We start from the raw sequence: 17,491 nt of genomic DNA on the forward strand, positions 1-17,491 counted from the left end.
CATCCCGCCGCTGTCTAATAATGAAGGAAGGGGCGGAGCCGCCGAGGCTGCGGGTGAGGTGACCAGCTGCCACGCTCCCTGCGAGCACCCGAGGGTGAGGCCTGGGCGTGCGGAGACGGCCACCCCACGGCCTGGGGCCTGGAGAGGACAGCCGTCAGCAGCACTTGAGGACAGTGATTAAAGGAGCACAGCCCGGAGCCTTAAGAGCCCACAGGAAGGAAACATCTCCCTGGATTCGGAGGCCCACCTGCCAGTGGCGCCTCAGGCCTCAGCTACGCCCTATTCGAGGGGCTTTTGAGGTTAAAAACAAAAACTCATGTGTTTTTTTGTAATTCGATAATTTAAAAAGTTTAGCGCAGTTAATTTTAAAGTTAATTAAAGTATTGCTTGTTAACACAACATATTAAAATTACCAAAGAAAGCATTTCTGTCGATTTCCCAAAGAGACGGGTAATTCTAAGAGATTCTGAAATCGCTGCATGCATGTTGTAATTAGCTACTTTGTTTTAGGTTTGGAACACACTGTGTTCTGACACGTGGTCAGGTTTACTCTTTCTGTCTTGATGCGTGTGCAGTGTCTTCGAGTGGCACTTTCCTGGTGCCGTGTGCACACCAGGGGGGAGTGCGTGTCAGGCAACACCACGTCTCCTGCTACACGCGTGTCTCACCACATCATGAGACGGAGTAGCCACTTGTGTATAGGGTCACACATATATGCATATGACGTTTGTATATGTTTATATATATTCGCTCCATTTGATTAACATGGTAAGACATCCTCTGAGGGCTCCCATACTGTGAGAGGGGGCAGGTTGGGCTGAGGTACCCACCCCCCCAGTGCATGAAATTTCGTGCACTGGGCCTCTAGTATCAAATAATGATACTATTTGATAGAAAAGAAAAATACAAGAATCCATAGATCTTTATCACGAAATTCGTGCACGGGGTGGGGGGTCCCCTCAGCCCAGCCTGCACCCTCTCCAATCCGGGACCCCTCGGGGGATCTCCAACTGCTGGTTTAGGCCCGATCGCCAGGCAGTCAGACATCCCTCTCACAATCTGGGACCACTGGCTCCTAACTGCTCACCTGCCTGCCTGCCTGATTGCCCCTAACTTTCCCCCCCTGCTGGCTGGTCACCCCCAATTGCCCCCCTACTGTCAGTAAGCTGTCAGTAAGACATCCTCTCACAGTCTGGGAGCCCTAGTTGCCCCCAACTTCCTCCCCCTGGCCTGGTTGCACCTAACTACCCTCCCCCCCCCTGCTGGCCTGGTCACCCCACGCAGCCTGCTGCTTAGTTGTTTGGTCAACCCCACTGCCCCCCACTGCCGGCCTGGTCGCCCCCAACTGTCCCCTGTGGGCCTGGCTGCCCCACGCAGCCTGCTGTTCAGTCATTTGGTTGCCCCTCACTAACCCCCCTGCCGGCCTGGTTGCCCCACACAGACTGTTCGATCTTCTGTTCGGTTGCGATGGTCACTTACGCTTTTATTATTATAGACTAGTGGCCCGGTGCATGGACTCGTGCACATTGAAAGGAAATTAATTAGAAGAAATATTTTAATATCGCTATTTGCCCTTTCTCTATCATAGAAGTGTCAACCAAATTCATGATCAATAATGACAGATTAAAACACACATGTGCGATTGGCACCAGCGAGAGTTTTATATGTATCGTGCATGTGCGAGTCAACTTAGCCTTTTATAGATATAGAATAAACTTGCTTAGACTTGCTTTCTGATTTAGCTAAACTTTTTCCAGCCCAGTGAAACACCCCAACTTCTCTTTCAGGTAATTGTCAGCAACACAGCAGTAAATGTCAGAACAAAGCAGATTATTATTGTAGATCACGCAGGGAGAACAAAGGGTAAAATATTTAACTGCAGCAGTGTTTGACTGTATTCTGTGCAGTGAGAAAACCTGAAGTCATTTTCAAGGTCCACCATTTCTTGCTTCTTTTCAGTCAGGTCAAATTTCTAAACTTTCTAAATTTCCGTTTTCCGGCTAATGAAAATAAAATAGGATTCCACCGAGTCTCCTGTCTCCCTACTCCAGGACTTCTGTGAGGATCAATGAGATGAGGCACGGGAAAACGCTTCACAGACATTTGGTTAAAGTGTGAAATGTTTCCACCTGGCTATAAAGCAAGTCGTGTTCCCAGGCTGAAGAAATTTCAAGGAGGCTAGTCGCCAGGGAGAGGAAGCCAGGTGTTGCTATGTGATGTCATTACCTGGCACCCACAGCCACCGTTTCCGGGCTGGGCTGGGCTGGGGCCACATTTTGTGCCATGGCAGCATCAGCTGCGATTTGGTGGGCTGTCACTCAGGGTGGTGGCGGGGCCTGTGTCCCACGTGGGGAAAGCTGAGTGTTGCTTTGTGGGCACCAGGTCCATGGTGCCGTTTCTCTGTAAATGGCCAGTGTGCATCACGGCAGCTCCTGCGTTGAGCATCTGCCCCCTGATCATTGCACGTCATAGTGACCAGTCAGATGGGTGGAGGGACACTTAACATATTAGCCTTTTGTTATATATAGTTATTTTATCCTATATAATAAAAGGCTAATATGCAAATCGACCAAATGGCGGAATGATCTGTCACTATAACGTGCACTGACCACCAGGGGGCAGACGCTCAACGCAGAAGCCAGCCTCATGGCTGGAGAGCGCAGCTGTGGCGGTGGGAGCATCTCTTGCCTCCTCAGCAGCACTAAGGACCCCTTGGGGGATGTCCGACTGCCAGCTTGGGCCCACTCCCATCCCGGACTACGAGAGGGCACAGGCCAGGCTGAGGGATCCCCCCTCCCCGCTGCCAGTGCACAAATGTCATGCACCGGGCCTCTAGAGTATATATAAAATCCCTTTATAATTCCAACCACAGCTTCCTTTCCATCCAGGCAGACACGGCCAGCTCCATCCTAACTCAGCTTGCCGCTTGCCACTCACATTGCCTCTGATTCAGGCTCTGGCCATGTTAAAGGCGTGGCATGGAGCTGAGTTTGGGGCCTGGATCAATTGGGTGCCATGTTGTGTACTCTGTCCCTCCACTTCACAAGTCACTACACGGGTGCTCGTCCCACCCAGAGCCTCATCTCTCCCCCTCCCCTCCCCCCCCCCGCTGGTGCTCGGACCTCACACCTGGCAGGAGTGGCTGCAGCACCTCTCCAGCCCGGACGCGGGTCTGAGACCAGCCGGCCAAAGGGGCAGAGCCACGCCACCACCAGCTGTTCTCCCGGAACGTGGAAAGCAAAACAGTCCTCTTACAGCAATTCTCCTTCTCGATCCACTCGGTGCTGAGGATCCCCAAGGAGCGGCAGGCCTCCCCGTAGGCGGCCAGCGAGCCGCACAGCTGCAGCTTCCGGTGGTTGTAGCAGCCGTCCAGGTAGCAGGACTCGTAGAAGGGCAGCGGGTCGAGCAGCCCGTAGCAGGGCTGGAAGAAGCCCTTCATGTCCGTGAGCTTCAGGCAGTAGCCGTCGCCCTGCAGCCTCTGGATGTGCACGTTGTCGCAGGCGGCCGCGTACTGCGAGAACTGCAGCTCGTTGCAGCTGCGGGCGAGGGGGAGGGGGTCAGAGAGGGAAGCAAAGCAGCCCCTGGGCTCTGGGGGGAGGGGGGTGGGCGGGGGGAGAGACCTGTCTGCTGCCTCCTCTGCGGACCAGAAGCCAACGCACCACACCGATCCCCACGCCAACCGGCTGCGACCCCAGGAAGCTCAGGTCATGTCGAAGTTAATGTCGCCGCATAAGTGAGCATAAAATCAAACTGAGCCGGTAGCCACGTACCAGACAAAAGGCAGAGGCTGACATATTAACCTTTGCTGTGGCTGACTGGTAGAACTGATACAATAACCACAAACAAGTGCTGATCTAACAAATAGCAATAGTAATAACTACTGTACCTGAAAGGCTCACACGGGTTTGAAGCTTCCTGTCCACATCTGGGCATTAGCTGATGTCTGGCGTGTTAAAGCCACTGTGCAATGCCAGGTAGGAGACGTCTGTCTACAGATCCAGACTATCATTTAGCAGCCCAGAGCGCCCTAAATTAACCCCCACTGAAATCATGCGTGGAGCGCGTTCGAAGTTGGACAGTTAGGGCCTTGGTGACTTCTGTGTTTAAAGAGGATTTTTTGACTCCTACCAACTTCACCAGCCAACCACACCCAAGCCTTCCCGTAAGAGTCATAAGCACACGACTGGACCGGCACTGTGGCCCTTCCCTCCTGAGTTAACTCTGAATCCCACCCCCGCCGAGGGCTTGGGTCCCAGCCGGCCACTGGCGAAGGCTTCTAGGTGTAAGCCTGGGCAGACTCGGTGAAAACTCAGTGACACCACCTAACCCGGGTCCTCCCTCTGCCACACGACACTCCCAAGGCCTCTGATGTGTCTCTTTGTGTCGTGAAAACTCCATAGACTTCGGCTCGCTCTGTGCGGGAGGAGAAAGCGATGCTCGGGAGGGAGCGTTTTCCACGGCCGCGTGGCTGGCCGCTCACCTCTTCTGCATGCCGTTGGTTTTCCAGCTCTGGGCCAGCACCACACTGCTCACCACCGGCTTCCCCCGCAGGGTCACGTAGTCGTCGGTTAAGTCCCCGTTGAAGTTGCCGCAGAGGCCACACACTTTGTTCTGCAGCCTCTCGCTGATGCTGATTTTGATGACGTTGAAGCCATTGTAGTGGATCTGGATGTCGGGGCTGGTGTCAATCACCAGGAACCCCTCGCTGCTGTAGATTTTGGTTGCCAGCCCAGTTATGAAGGGGACGTTCACCTGTGTGCCGTTCACCTGTGGAGACAATAAAGCCAGCGGCCTTAGGGCAGCGGTGTGCGGCGCTGACTGGATGGGCCAGAGTTAGTGTTTTATGTCCCTACTGCTGCTCAGCCAACCTCACGGCAGGAGAGCAGCCCACAGACAGGATGTCACCGAGGCTGTGTTCCAATAAAGTTTTACTGACAAACTAGGCAGCCAGTAAATTTGGCTAAATCCTGTACTTTGCTGCCCCCTGCTCCAGAGTTCAAGGACACTCACTCATCTTACTGGCCACGGTTCCCCACAAAGAAGCAAACTATGAAAGCAGAGGCAAGAAAACATTAGGAAAACGTAACCCACAGCCAAGGGGTGGCTTTCCCAAGCAGAAACAGTGACTGGGAATGAAGGCCAGTCCTGCCCCGCGGAGGCTGGGCGGCCAGGGTGACCGGAGGGTGCGGCTGTCTTGACTGTCTTCTTGCGTGTCATGTTGACAGGAGTCCGGCCCAGAGAGCCGGTAGCATAGCACGTCCCGCATTCGTCTTTTTCCTGCTTCATAACCATGTCTTTTCTTAGCCCGTAGGATAGAACATAACATGCTTTTCTTATACTTACAAAACAAGCTGTACTTTTTTTCACCTGCAGCTTATTAGTAAATTTTATTTCTTAAAACATCAGAAGCCTTTAAAAATATGATTACTTTCTATTTCGGAAGCGTGGGGTATTTTATTCAGCAACAGTGTCAGTTTTGCTGTGTTGGGGGGCCCCGTCACCCTCTGGCTCCTGGATTCTGGACGAGTATCACTGTGGCTACGTGGGCCAATGTGCACAAGGAACTGGGATGTCACAAAACAGCAGCAGCTTTCCCTGCAGTTAAAAGCCAGCAGTAGAACGTAAACGCCTCCTTTAAGCTGGCAAAATACTGCCAGGCCTTTGCCTAACTCTGGACACTAAGCTGCACGATGACGGTTCAGAGAAAGACACGCCCTTCCCTAAGCCAGTGCTGGGAAGCAGACACGCACAGTACTGTGCAATTCCAAAAATGCTCGCGTGTGTCCTGTCCATCTCTGCCCTCCCTGGCTGTGACCGGAGCATCCAGGTCTGACCCCACCCTCAGGTCTACCTGTGGCGAGCAGCCGGTTTACCTGAGGCTGGGTGTCCCTGTCAGTAGCTCACCCGAGCAGGTTACCTTCTTAAAGGGGAGGGGTGGGAGGACTCCAAGTAGAGAGGCGTGTTCGCCTCAGGTGGGCTGAGGCTCATGCATGTATGTATTCATTTTCCTACATGTCTCCGATGCAAGGAGCCAGGCAGCTGCCCAGGGCAGCCAGCGGTGAGGACAGCACCCCTCCCGCCGTGTGCCTTCCGCCATGTCCTCCTGAGCCCTGTCCTAGGGGGGTGCGCCCTCCTTCAGGGTGTGGTTAGGTACTTGTGGCACCTAAAGACAGGCCAATGCTCGCTTCTCTCAGCTTCTGGGGAAGATGGCAGAGATGGGAGAGCTGTCTGCGTGTAGGTGGGCAGAGCCGGAATCATTGCAAAGGCTCAAATGCGATGCTCGCTGGGAATTCATCCGGAGAGAGCAGAGGCCTCTGCCACGTTACCGCCTGAAGCTCCACCGCCCGGCACCATTGCACCCCAGATCCTGCGAGGCCGCCAGCCTCAGCCGGTCAGCAGAGGGACAAAGGGGCCGCTCCTACACGCATGGAACCTCAGACCGCGCTCTTTAAACTGGGCTCTGCCCTGGCCGGCTGGGCCCAGTGGATGGACCACGGGCCTGCGGACTGAAGGGCCTCAGGTTCGGGTCTGGTCAAGGGCACAGGCCCGGGTTGCAGGCTCGATCCCCAGTGGAGGTCGTGCAGGAGGCAGCCGGTCAATGATTCTCTCTCATCACGGATGTTTCTCTCCCTCCCTCCCTCTCTGAAATCAATAAAAATATATTTAAAAAATAAAATGCAAATAACATGGGCTGGTCTGTGCGCGGTGCCCGTGAAGCGGCAGCCCGTGACCCGCACACCGGCCGGGGAGGCCCGCCCCCGCCCCCGCCCCAGGCCCGGCGGTCACCTTGACGGTGTTGCGGTCGCTGATGAGAATCTGCTCCTCGTTGATGTAGAAGTAGACGGGCGAGATGACGGTGAGGTTGGGGGACGACCACTTGTCGAAGTTGATGATGAGCTGGAAGGAGATGTCGGGCAGCTTCTGGCAGATGGTGGACAGCACGAAGGCGCAGTTGGCGGGGAAGCGCAGGAACGCCCCGTCGAAGGTGCGGAAGACGCCGCCGCCCGCCGCCAGGCAGTAGGAGGTGCGGGTGCTGAAGCAGCCGCGCACCCCGTTGCGCAGCGCGCACTCCTCGTCCGACTTGCACTGGCGCGGGTCGCACTGGATCAGGTTGCGCCGGAAGCAGCGGCAGCGCCGGGTGCAGTCGCTGTTCCAGAACAGCTGCTTGGGCTGCAAGAGAGGCGCCCGCGTGAACTCGGGCCGCGGGGGTGGGGGCCCCAGGAGCCCCAGGAGCCCCGGGAGCCCAGGCCGTCTTTGGCGGGCGGGGCTCCCTTTCTTTAACGGAACGGATATGGAGCCGTAGGAAGGCTGCTTCCATTCAAATGTTACCCCAGTTCCCTGCGGCTCAGATGCCAAGCAATGTGCAATGTAGTCTTTACTGGTTCAACCAAGAATTTGGGATTTTTGCAGCTGGATTGTAGATTTTTGCAGCTGGATTGTAGATTGCAGCCAACCTGAACGCGCAGCTGTGAGGCTGTCAGAGGGACGAGGTGAAAAGCAAATCTATTTGGTAAAAAATCCTTGTGGACCCATGGAGGCATGGAGGGAAGGCGGGGGGGGGGGGGGGTAATCAACCAAAGACCTGGTCTGCATATATGCATGGCCCCTGGACACAGACAGTGGGGCAGTGAGGGCCTGGGGCGAGGGCGGGCCGGGCAGGAGAGGGTCAATGGGGAGGAAAAAGGGACGTGTGTAATACTTTCAACAAAGAAGGATTATTTTTAAAATATTATTCTAACAAGTACCCATTCCACTGAAAGAATGACATTCACATTCACTCAAGAATAATAAACCGGCCCTAAATCCTAAATAGATAAAAGGAAAGTGATAGCCAACCCTTATAATGAACCATCCTAACATTTCACGACACCCAACACTCCCAGCTTTTTTCTTGTATCGAGGCCACTTCTATTTATTTGCATTGCAAGTACCTCCATTTCTACGCGTGTCATGAGCGAGAAATCTAAAAACAGTGATGTCCCGTGAAAGGAAAGCTTTGGGATCAGGCCAACTGGATGTCACTCCAGCCTTGGCATGATACATGTGCCACCTTGGGCAGCACGACCCACCTCCCAGGCTGTCAGTTTGCTGTCTCTAAATTAAAGATAATCATGTCTTGCAGGGCACTCCTGATTCTGGTCCAGATGAAAGAGTAAGTAAATGCTGTGCTTGATGGGGAAAATAAGACATTTGGGGGGGCCTAGCAATCTGAATTTGTGCCAGTAACCTAATGTACATTCTTGATAGCCTATAATTAAGTCACTGCCCCTTTCCCAGAATCTGGTCTTGCAAGACCTGAGGCCATAAACTGAACAATACACAAACCCTGGAGGGATTATCAGTGCTGATGCCAGGCCAGGCCCATAGGTGTGGTCTCAAGACCCCCATCCCAACACCTGGGGCTTTTTGCAAAGCCTGCAAAAGGTCCGGAAGTCCCGTTCCATATTTGGAGGACAAAGACACCAAAGGGGTATACAGAAGAACTTCCACCATATTGGTTTGCTCAGACTTTGAGAGGCAACTCCTCTGAGACCGCCGGCGTAATAAAGCTGTGTAACTCCATTTCTCTAAGTGTCGCTTGCGTTTCTTTGGTCTTCTACAACATGCTCACCATTTCTCATCAAAATTATATCTAAATTATAGAACAACCATCTTTGAGAACCACTGTAGACGAGTGGAACAGGATCCTATAACTAAAAATATAAGAAGAGCCATGTTGAGATTGGTAGGGATGTGAAATGGACTGGTCCTACACTGTGTGGTGGATAAGAATCAGCAGGGATATGTTGGCTATGGAGGTCCCCCCTGAGGAGTGAGGGGTCCCAGCCCCCACGGGGTTCTTCAGCCCAGAGTACCAGTGCCAGGAAGAGTAGTCCCCACAATGTCTTTCTGTGAAAATCAGCTACGACTCCATCTGGGTGGAATCCCAGGCATTCCTCTTAAAGGGCCCAAGCAGAGCACAGACTCACTTGCTTAACAAACTCACACTAAGCTCCAGTGAAGGGCAATCGCTCAGAAAGCATGTGGGAAAGATGGGGAAGAACTGCTTCGGAGCGAGGGCTGAGGGTCAGCTCTCTCTGGGACTAAGGTGCCTGCAGGTGCCATTTTCCTTTGTTGAGCCCTTCCCCCAAACAGAGGGCAGGTATAGGCAGGCACCACAGCTGAGCCTCAATTAACCTGGCTAACACTGCTAGCTCACCACACCCCGGTAATCCCCTGAGACCCCACCGGATGGCAAGGAGGCCCCAGAACCAACACACCCAGTGGCCAATGTCAGACACATTAGAGCAGCACCCAAATAGCTCAACAAATGACACACTCAAAGTGTGGACTTAACAGGAACCAGAACCCCACTACGGTGAATCCCACACAACAGCTGTCACAGCCAGTCCTCCCAGCAAGTCAGCCACAGGGTCCATCCCACCCAATGACAGGCCAACAGCAATCAAGGGTCAACTACAACAGGAGGGTACCTTCAATCCACACAAGGGACACCATGGAACACCCAGCTCAGGTGACCAGGGACTTGCACCGTTGGGCCACACAAAAACCCTACTACATAAAAATGCTCTGCCAAAACTAGGAGATGAAGCAGATCTACCTCATATGTGGAAACACAGGGAGGTAGCCAAAATAATGAGACAAGGAAAATGTCCCAAATGAAAGAACAGGACAAAACTCACAACCTACCAGGTACGGAATTCAAAACAATGGTTATCAGGATGCTCAACGAACTTAAGAAAAGAATAAATGAACTTAGTGAAACTTATACTAGAAACCATAGGAAAAAGCCTATCAGAAATGAAGAATACAATAACAGAAATGAAGAATACATTAGATGGAATCAACAGCAGATTAGATGAAGTGGAGGGTCAGATCAGTGATCTGGAAGACAAGCAAATAGAAAACACCCAGTAGAACAGCTATTTGAAAAAAAGAATTTTTAAAAAGTGAAGACAGTTTAAGGGACCTCTAGGACAACATTTGAATCATAGGGGGTACCATAAAAGTCCAGGAATTGCAGAGTTCAAAACAAGATGAGCCCAAAGGGGCCTACACCAAGAAGCATATAATTAAAATGCCAAAGGTTAAAGGCAAAGAGAGAATCTCTTAAAAGTAGCAAGAAAAAAAGCAGTTAGTTACCTACAAGAGCATTCACATAAGACTGTCTGCTGATTTCTCAACAAAAATGTTGCAGGCCATGAGGGATTGGTACAAAATAGTCAATGTGATGAAGCAGGACCTACAACCAAGATTATTCTACCCAGCAAGGCTATGGCTTAGCATTGATAAAGAGATAAAGAGCTTCTCAGCCCAGAAAAAGCTAAAGGAGTTCATCACCACCAAACCAGTATTACAATAAATGTTAAAGGGACTTCTCGAAGAAGAAGAAAAGATAAAAAATATGAATAAGAAAATAGTATAAAGAAAAAACTCTCACAATGGTAAACACATAATTAAAACAGTGAATCAACCAATTATAAAGCTAGTACAGAAGGTAAAAGGCAAAACTAAGAAAATCATGTGTATTTACAACAGCAAATTTAAGGATACACACAAAAAAGAAGTAATAATAATTACAAAAATATAAACATGGAGGAGGTATGTAAAAAGGATAATCATTTCAGAATGTGTTCAAATGCAAGCAAACATTAGGTTAAAATAGATGGCTATAAACATAGCTTGGTATATGTGAAGCATAAGTAATCACAAACCAAAAATCTACAAGAGATATACAAGTAGTAAAAAGAAAATAATCCAAATAGAACATTACAGAAAATCATCAACATACAAAAGAATAATAAAGAAACAGAGAACAACAACAAAATCAGAAAATAATTAGTAACATGGAAATAACTACAAGCAATCAATAATTACTTTAAATGAAAATGATCAAGAGGCGGATCTCTGGGTGCATAGCTTGGTCCTTTCCACATGCACTTAGGTCCAGCAGAGGGAGCCACAAGCTGTGGATGGCTGATGGCTCCAAACAGGTTGTCCTGAGCCAGTCACAGAGAGCATCTGATTTGGCCTGCACCAGAGTCCCTCCGAAGAGGCCCAGAACCAGCCCACCCAGAGGCCAGCTTCAGACAACAGCAGAGCAGGGCCCCATAAGCTTCACAAGCAGCACATCCACAGGGAGGTGTTGGCAGCACCATCGCTGCTGAGGTGAATCCACTTCATGTGATCAGCACCGCACAGCAGCCTGAACGCTGTGTTGGAGGCTGAGTCTCACTGTCAGCGAGCCTGAAGGTTGATCCCATGCACAAATGGGCCAATAGTAATCAAGACTCAATTACAACAAGAGGGCCTAAATAAAGCACACATGGGACATCATTAGAGCACCCAGGTCTGGTGATCAGCGAGACTGCGCCACTGGGCCACACAGGTCACCTCCTATATAAAGCCACCATACCAAGACTGGGAGTCACAGGAGATTTACCCAATACTTACAAACAAAAATAAAGGGGAAGCCAAAATGGGGAGACAAAGAAACAGGCCCCAAATGAAAGAACAAGATAGTTTTTCAGAAGAGGAGATGAACAAAGTGGAGATAAGCAATATATCTCCAGATACAGAGTTCAGAGTAATAATTATAAGAATGCTTAACAGCATGAAAAAGGGCTTAGAAACCATAATAAAGTCAGAAATGAAGAATGTCAGATCTGAAATAAAGAATACAGTGGGAGAAACAAACAGTAGCCTCAATGAAGCAGAGAATCAAATCAGTGATTGGAAGACAAGGTGGAAAAAATCACCCAATCAAAGCAGCAAAAACAAAAACAAATTTTAAAAAAATGCAGATAATTTAAGGGACCTTTGGAACAACATGAAGTGTAACAACATCCATGTCATCACAGTCCCAGAAGGAGAAGAGAGAGAGCAAAGGGCCAGAAATTATTTAAAGAAACAATTACTGAAAACTCCCCTAACCTGGTGAGGAAAAGACATACAAGTCCAGGAAGCACAGAGAGTCCCAAAAAAGATGGACCCAAAGAGGCCCATACCAAGACACATCATAATTCAAATTAGCAAAAGTTAAAGACAAAGAGAAACTCTTAAAAGCTGTAAGGTAAAGGAAGTCAGTTACCTACAAGGGAGCTTCCATAAGACTATCATCTGATTTCTCAACAGAAACATTTTAGGCCAGAAGGGACTGGCATGATATATTCAAAGTGATGAAAAGCACAGACCTTCAACCAATGCTACTTTATGCAGCAAAGCTATCACTTAAAAATGAAGGAGAAATAAAACCTTCCCAGACAAGAAAATGTAAAGGAGTTTGTGGCCACCAATGCAGTAGTCCAAGAAATTTTAAAGGATTCCAAGAAGAAGAAAAAGGAAGAGGAGGAGGAGGAGGAAAACAGAGGAATATAGTTTTAAAAATGACAATCTTACCTAATAATAGACAAACATGTAAATTGACCATACCTCTGCTATGCCACCAGCCAATCAGGAGCGATATGCAAATTAACCCAACAAATATGGTGGTTAATTTGAATACACAGGCGCCAATGATGGGGGTGGGACGCTTGCGTTCTGCCCCACCCCCAGTCTCTCAGGGACTCTGGGCAGCGTGGGAAGGCGGGGCTGGAGCAGAAAGAGGCGGCTCCAAGGCCTGAGTGGAAAGGGGCTGGGCCAGAGTGGAAAGGTGGTGCCAGCAGCCAGGGAAAGGAAAGCCCATTCTAGCACGAATCTTTGTGCATCGGGCTTCTAGTAAATATATATCTATCAATATTCACTTTAAGTGTAAATGGCTTAAATGCTCCAATCAAAAGACATAAGATAGCTGCTGAATAAGAAAATAAGACCCATATATATGTTGTCTTCAAGAGACCCACAAAAAAAAAAAGAGAGAGACCCACCTCAGAACAGAAGATACACACAGACTGAAAGTACAGAAAGAGAGAAAGATATTTCATGTAAATGAAAAGAAAAAAGAAAGCTGGGGTAGCAATACTTATGTCTGGCAAAATAGACTTTAAAACTAAGGTTATAGTAAGAGACCGAGAAGGAAAGCACATAACGATAAAGGGAGCCACGCAACAAGAGGATCTAACCCTTGTAAACATTTATGCACCCAAAACAGGAGCACCGGAATGTGCTCCTGATGGACATAAGGCAGAGATGGACAGCGATATAAATAATAGTAGGGGGTTTTAACACCCTTTTGACACCAATGGATAGTTCTTCCAGACAGAATATCAACAAGGAGATGGCGGCCTTACAAATGAGACACTAGATTGAATGGATTTAATTTATGTCTTCAAACCATTTCACCCCAAAGCAGCAGAATATACAATCTTTAAAAGTGCACCTGGGACGTTTTCTAACATAGACCACATGTTAGACACAAAACAAGTCTCAATAAATTTAAGAAGACTGAAATCGTATCAAGCATCTTCTCTGACCATAATGCTATGAAACTCAAAATCAATCACAAGAAGAAAACTGGAAAACACACACAGACATGGAGGCTAAATAACATGTTACTAAACCAAGTGTTAACTATGAGATCAAGGAAGACAAATGAAAATGAGAACATAACAACCCAAAATCTGTGGGACACAACAAAAACAGTCCTAAGAAGGAAATTCATAGCATTATAGGCCTATCTCAAGAAACAAAGAAAAGCTCAAATAAACAATGTCACCTTTACACTTAAGTGAACTCGAAGAACAACAACAAACAAAGCCCAAAGTGAGAAGGAAGGAAATAAAATATGTCAAAGCAGAAATAAATAAAATAGAGTCTAAAAAATATAAATGATCAATGAAACTAAGAGCTGGTTCTTTGAAAAGATAAACAAGATTGACAAACCTTTAACCAGACTCATCAAGAAGAAAAGAGAAATAAAATCAGAAATGAAAGAGGAGAAATAACAACTGACACCAAAGATATGTAAAGGATTGTGAGAAAATATTGTGAACAACTATATGCCAACAGATAATCAGGGTGAAATGGAAAAATTTTTAGAAACATACAATCTTCCAAAACTAAATCAGGAAGAATCAGAGAATCTGAAGAGTTAGGTTACAACCAGTGAAAATGAAGCTATAACCAAAAACTCCCAACAAACAAAAGCGCTGGACGGGATGACTTTAAAGGTGGATTTTATCAAACATTCAAAGAATTAAAACCGGTCTTTCTTGCCTTGGCTGGAGTGTCAGCTCACGCATCCAGGGGTCACCAGTTTGACTCCCAGTTAAGGGCATGTGCCTGGGTTGCAGGTTTGCTCCATGCCCCAGCTGAGGTGGGTGCGGAAGGCAACCAGTTGATGTGTGTGTGTCTCTCTCACATTATGTTTCTCTCTCTCCCTCTCCCTCTGAAAAGCAAAGGAAAAAAATCCTTAGGTGAGAATTAACACACACACACACACACACACACACACACACACTCAACATGCAAAAAAACCCATTCTTCTCACACTATTCCAAAAAATTCAAGAGTAGGCAAGACTCCAAAGCTCATTCTATGAGGCCAGCCTTATCCTAATTCCAAAACTAGGTAAAACATGACAAAGAAAGAACATTATAGGCTAATATTCCTGATGATAACAGATGCTAAAACCCCAGGGATTCAAGTTTGGGGAAATATTCGCAAATCAGTAAATGTGACACATCACATAAACAAAATGAAGGATAAAAAGCACATGATCATGTCACCAGATGCAGAAAAGGCATTTTATAAAATACAGCACCATTTGATGATAAAAACTCTCAGCAAAGTGGAAATAGAGGGAACATAGCTCAACCTATTAAAGCCCACGTCCGGCAGAGCCACAGCCAGCACCATATCCAATGGGCAGAAACTACAAGTGTTCCACTTAAGACTGGGAACAAGACAGGTGTGTCTGTTTTCATCACCTTATTCAACACAGCACCGGAAGTCCGAGCCACAGCACTCAGGCAAGAAGAAGAAAAAGAGGCATTCTAATTGGAAAGGAAGAAGTAAAACTGTCATTATTCACAGATGATATCATAATGTATATAGAGAACCCTGAAGATTTCTCCAAAAACTACTAGAACTGATAAATGAATTCATTAATGTAGCAGGAAACAAAATAAATGTCCAGAAATCAGTTACATTTTTATACACATTTTATATAAAGAACTGTCAGAAAGTGGCACTGAAAAAACAATTCCATTCACAATTGTGTCAAAAAAATATACTTAGGAATAAACTTAACTGATTTAAAAGACCTACGCTAAGAAAATGATAAGACACTAAAGAAGGAAATTGAAGAAGATACAAATAAGTGGAAGCATATGCCATGCTCATGGATAGGAATGATTAACATCATTAAAATGTCCATACTACCCAAAGCAATCTAAAGATTCAATGCAATTCCTATCAAGATACCAATGGCATATTTCACAGAAGTAGAGCAAATATTCCAAAAATTTATATGGAACCCCAAAAGACCCCAAATAGCAATAGTGATCTTGAGAATGGAGAACAAAGTTGGAGGAATTATGCTGTCTTATCAAAAAACACTACAAGGCCATAGTAATCAAAAGGGCATGGTACTGGCATAAAAACAGACCTATTGATCGGTGGAAGTGTACAGAGATCCCAGCAATAAACCCACAACTTTGTCATCAATTAATACTTGACAAAAGAGACAAAATCATACAATGGGGTAAAGATAGTCTATTCAATAACTAGTGTTGGGAAAATTGGACATATATGTGCAACAACAACAACAAAAAAGAAATTAGACAACTTTCTTACACCGCACACAAGAATAAACTCAAAATGGATTAAAGACTTAAATGTTTGACTCAAAATCATAAAAATCCTAAAAGAAAACATAGCAGTAAAATCTCAGATATTTCTAGTAGCAATATGTTTTTCTGATATATCTCCTTGGGCAAGGGAAACAGAATAAAAATAAACAAATGGGACTACATCAAACTAAAGAGTTTTTGCACAGCAGAGGAAACCATCAACAAAATGAAAAGACAACCCACTGAAGGGGAGAACATATTCGCCAATGATACATCCAATAGGGGTTAATATCCAAAATTTATAAAGAACTTATAAAACTCAACACCAAAAAACAAACAATCCAATTAAAAAATGGGCAAAGGACCTGAATAGTCACTTCTCTAAACAGGGCAGACAGATGCCAATAGACCTATGAAAACATCCTCAATGTCATTAACCATAAGAGAAATGCAAATCAAAACCACAATGAGATATCACCTCACACTGATCACAATGACTGTCATCAATAAATCAACAAACAGCAAGTATTGCTGAGGATGTGGAGAAAAGGGAGCACTTGTGCACCGTTGATGAGAATGCAGACTGGTGCAGTATGGAGGTTCTTCAAAAAATAAAAAAAAAAAATGGTTCTGGCTGGTGTAGCTCAGTGGGTTAGAACACTGTCCCCGCACTGGAAGGTCATGGGTTCAATTCTCGGCCAATGCACGTACCTGGGTTGTAGGTTCGATCCCTGGACCTGGTCAGAGTGTATGTGGGAGGCAACCAAACAATGTGTCTCTTTCACATCTTCTCTCTCTCTCTCTCTCTCTCTCTCTCTCTCTCTCTCTCTCTCTTTCTCTCTCTCTCTCTCTCTTCCTCAATCTCTTCCTTCACCTCTCCCTTCTGCTCTCTCCACAATCAATAGAAAAAATATCCTCAGGTGAGAATAAAATAAAATTAAAAATGGAACTGCCTTATGACCCAGCAATTCCACTTCTGGGAATTTATCTGAAGAACCCAAAACACTATTCAAAAGAATATAAGAATGCACGCCCCTATGTTCATGGCAGCGTTATTTACAGTAGCCAACGTTTGGAAGCAGCCCAAGTGCCCATCAGTACATGAGCGGATAAAACAGCTGTGGTACATGTACACGATGGAATACTGCTCGGCCATAAAAAGAACATTTTATCTTTTGTGACAGCATGGATAGAGCTGGAGAACATTGTGCTAAGTGAAATAAGCCAGAGAGAGGCAAGTACCACATGATTTCAGTCACATGTGGAATTTAATAAACAAACTGAACTAACCAGCAAAATAGACAAACTCATAGATGAAGAGCAGGCTGACAGCTCTGGAGAGAGAGAAAACTCATAGATGTGGACAACAGTGTGGTGATTGCAGGGAAAGGGAGCGGGTGGAGGTGGTAGAAGGAATGGCGGGGGGCGGGGGGGAGATAAATGGTGATGGAAAAATAGAATATAGAGAAAAAATAAAAGAAATTCCAAAAATGACAAAATATGAGCTAAACTAACTACTCCAATGAACTTAACTAACTGCTCCAATCAAAGACAAGAGGTGGCGGAATTGATAACAATAAAGACCCAAATATATGCTATCTACATCTACCTACTTCAGGCCAAAAAACACAAACAGCCCAAGGTAATGAGATGAAAAGAATTTCATGCAAACGAAAATAAAACAAAAGCTGGGGTAGCAATACTTATATCAGATAAAATATACTTTACAGGGTGTAACGAGACAAGGGAAGACATTTACT

General features: G+C 46.8%; 1 protein-coding gene across 1 annotated transcript in view; it reads right to left on the minus strand.

Annotated features, from left to right (window-relative positions):
- Positions 1-17,491, minus strand: part of TECTA (tectorin alpha) — a 108,844-nt gene that overhangs the window by 19,209 nt on the left and 72,144 nt on the right. The window contains exons 13-15 of the mRNA XM_054712357.1: positions 6,787-7,170; positions 4,480-4,767; positions 3,256-3,550 (exon numbers count right to left, since the gene is read on the minus strand). Of these exons, the coding sequence (XP_054568332.1) occupies positions 3,256-3,550; positions 4,480-4,767; positions 6,787-7,170 (967 nt within the window). The remainder of the gene's footprint in view (positions 1-3,255; positions 3,551-4,479; positions 4,768-6,786; positions 7,171-17,491) is intronic.

The sequence above is a fragment of the Eptesicus fuscus genome, chromosome 23 (genome assembly GCF_027574615.1).
Source record: "Eptesicus fuscus isolate TK198812 chromosome 23, DD_ASM_mEF_20220401, whole genome shotgun sequence".
In the NCBI taxonomy this organism is placed as follows: domain Eukaryota; kingdom Metazoa; phylum Chordata; class Mammalia; order Chiroptera; family Vespertilionidae; genus Eptesicus; species Eptesicus fuscus.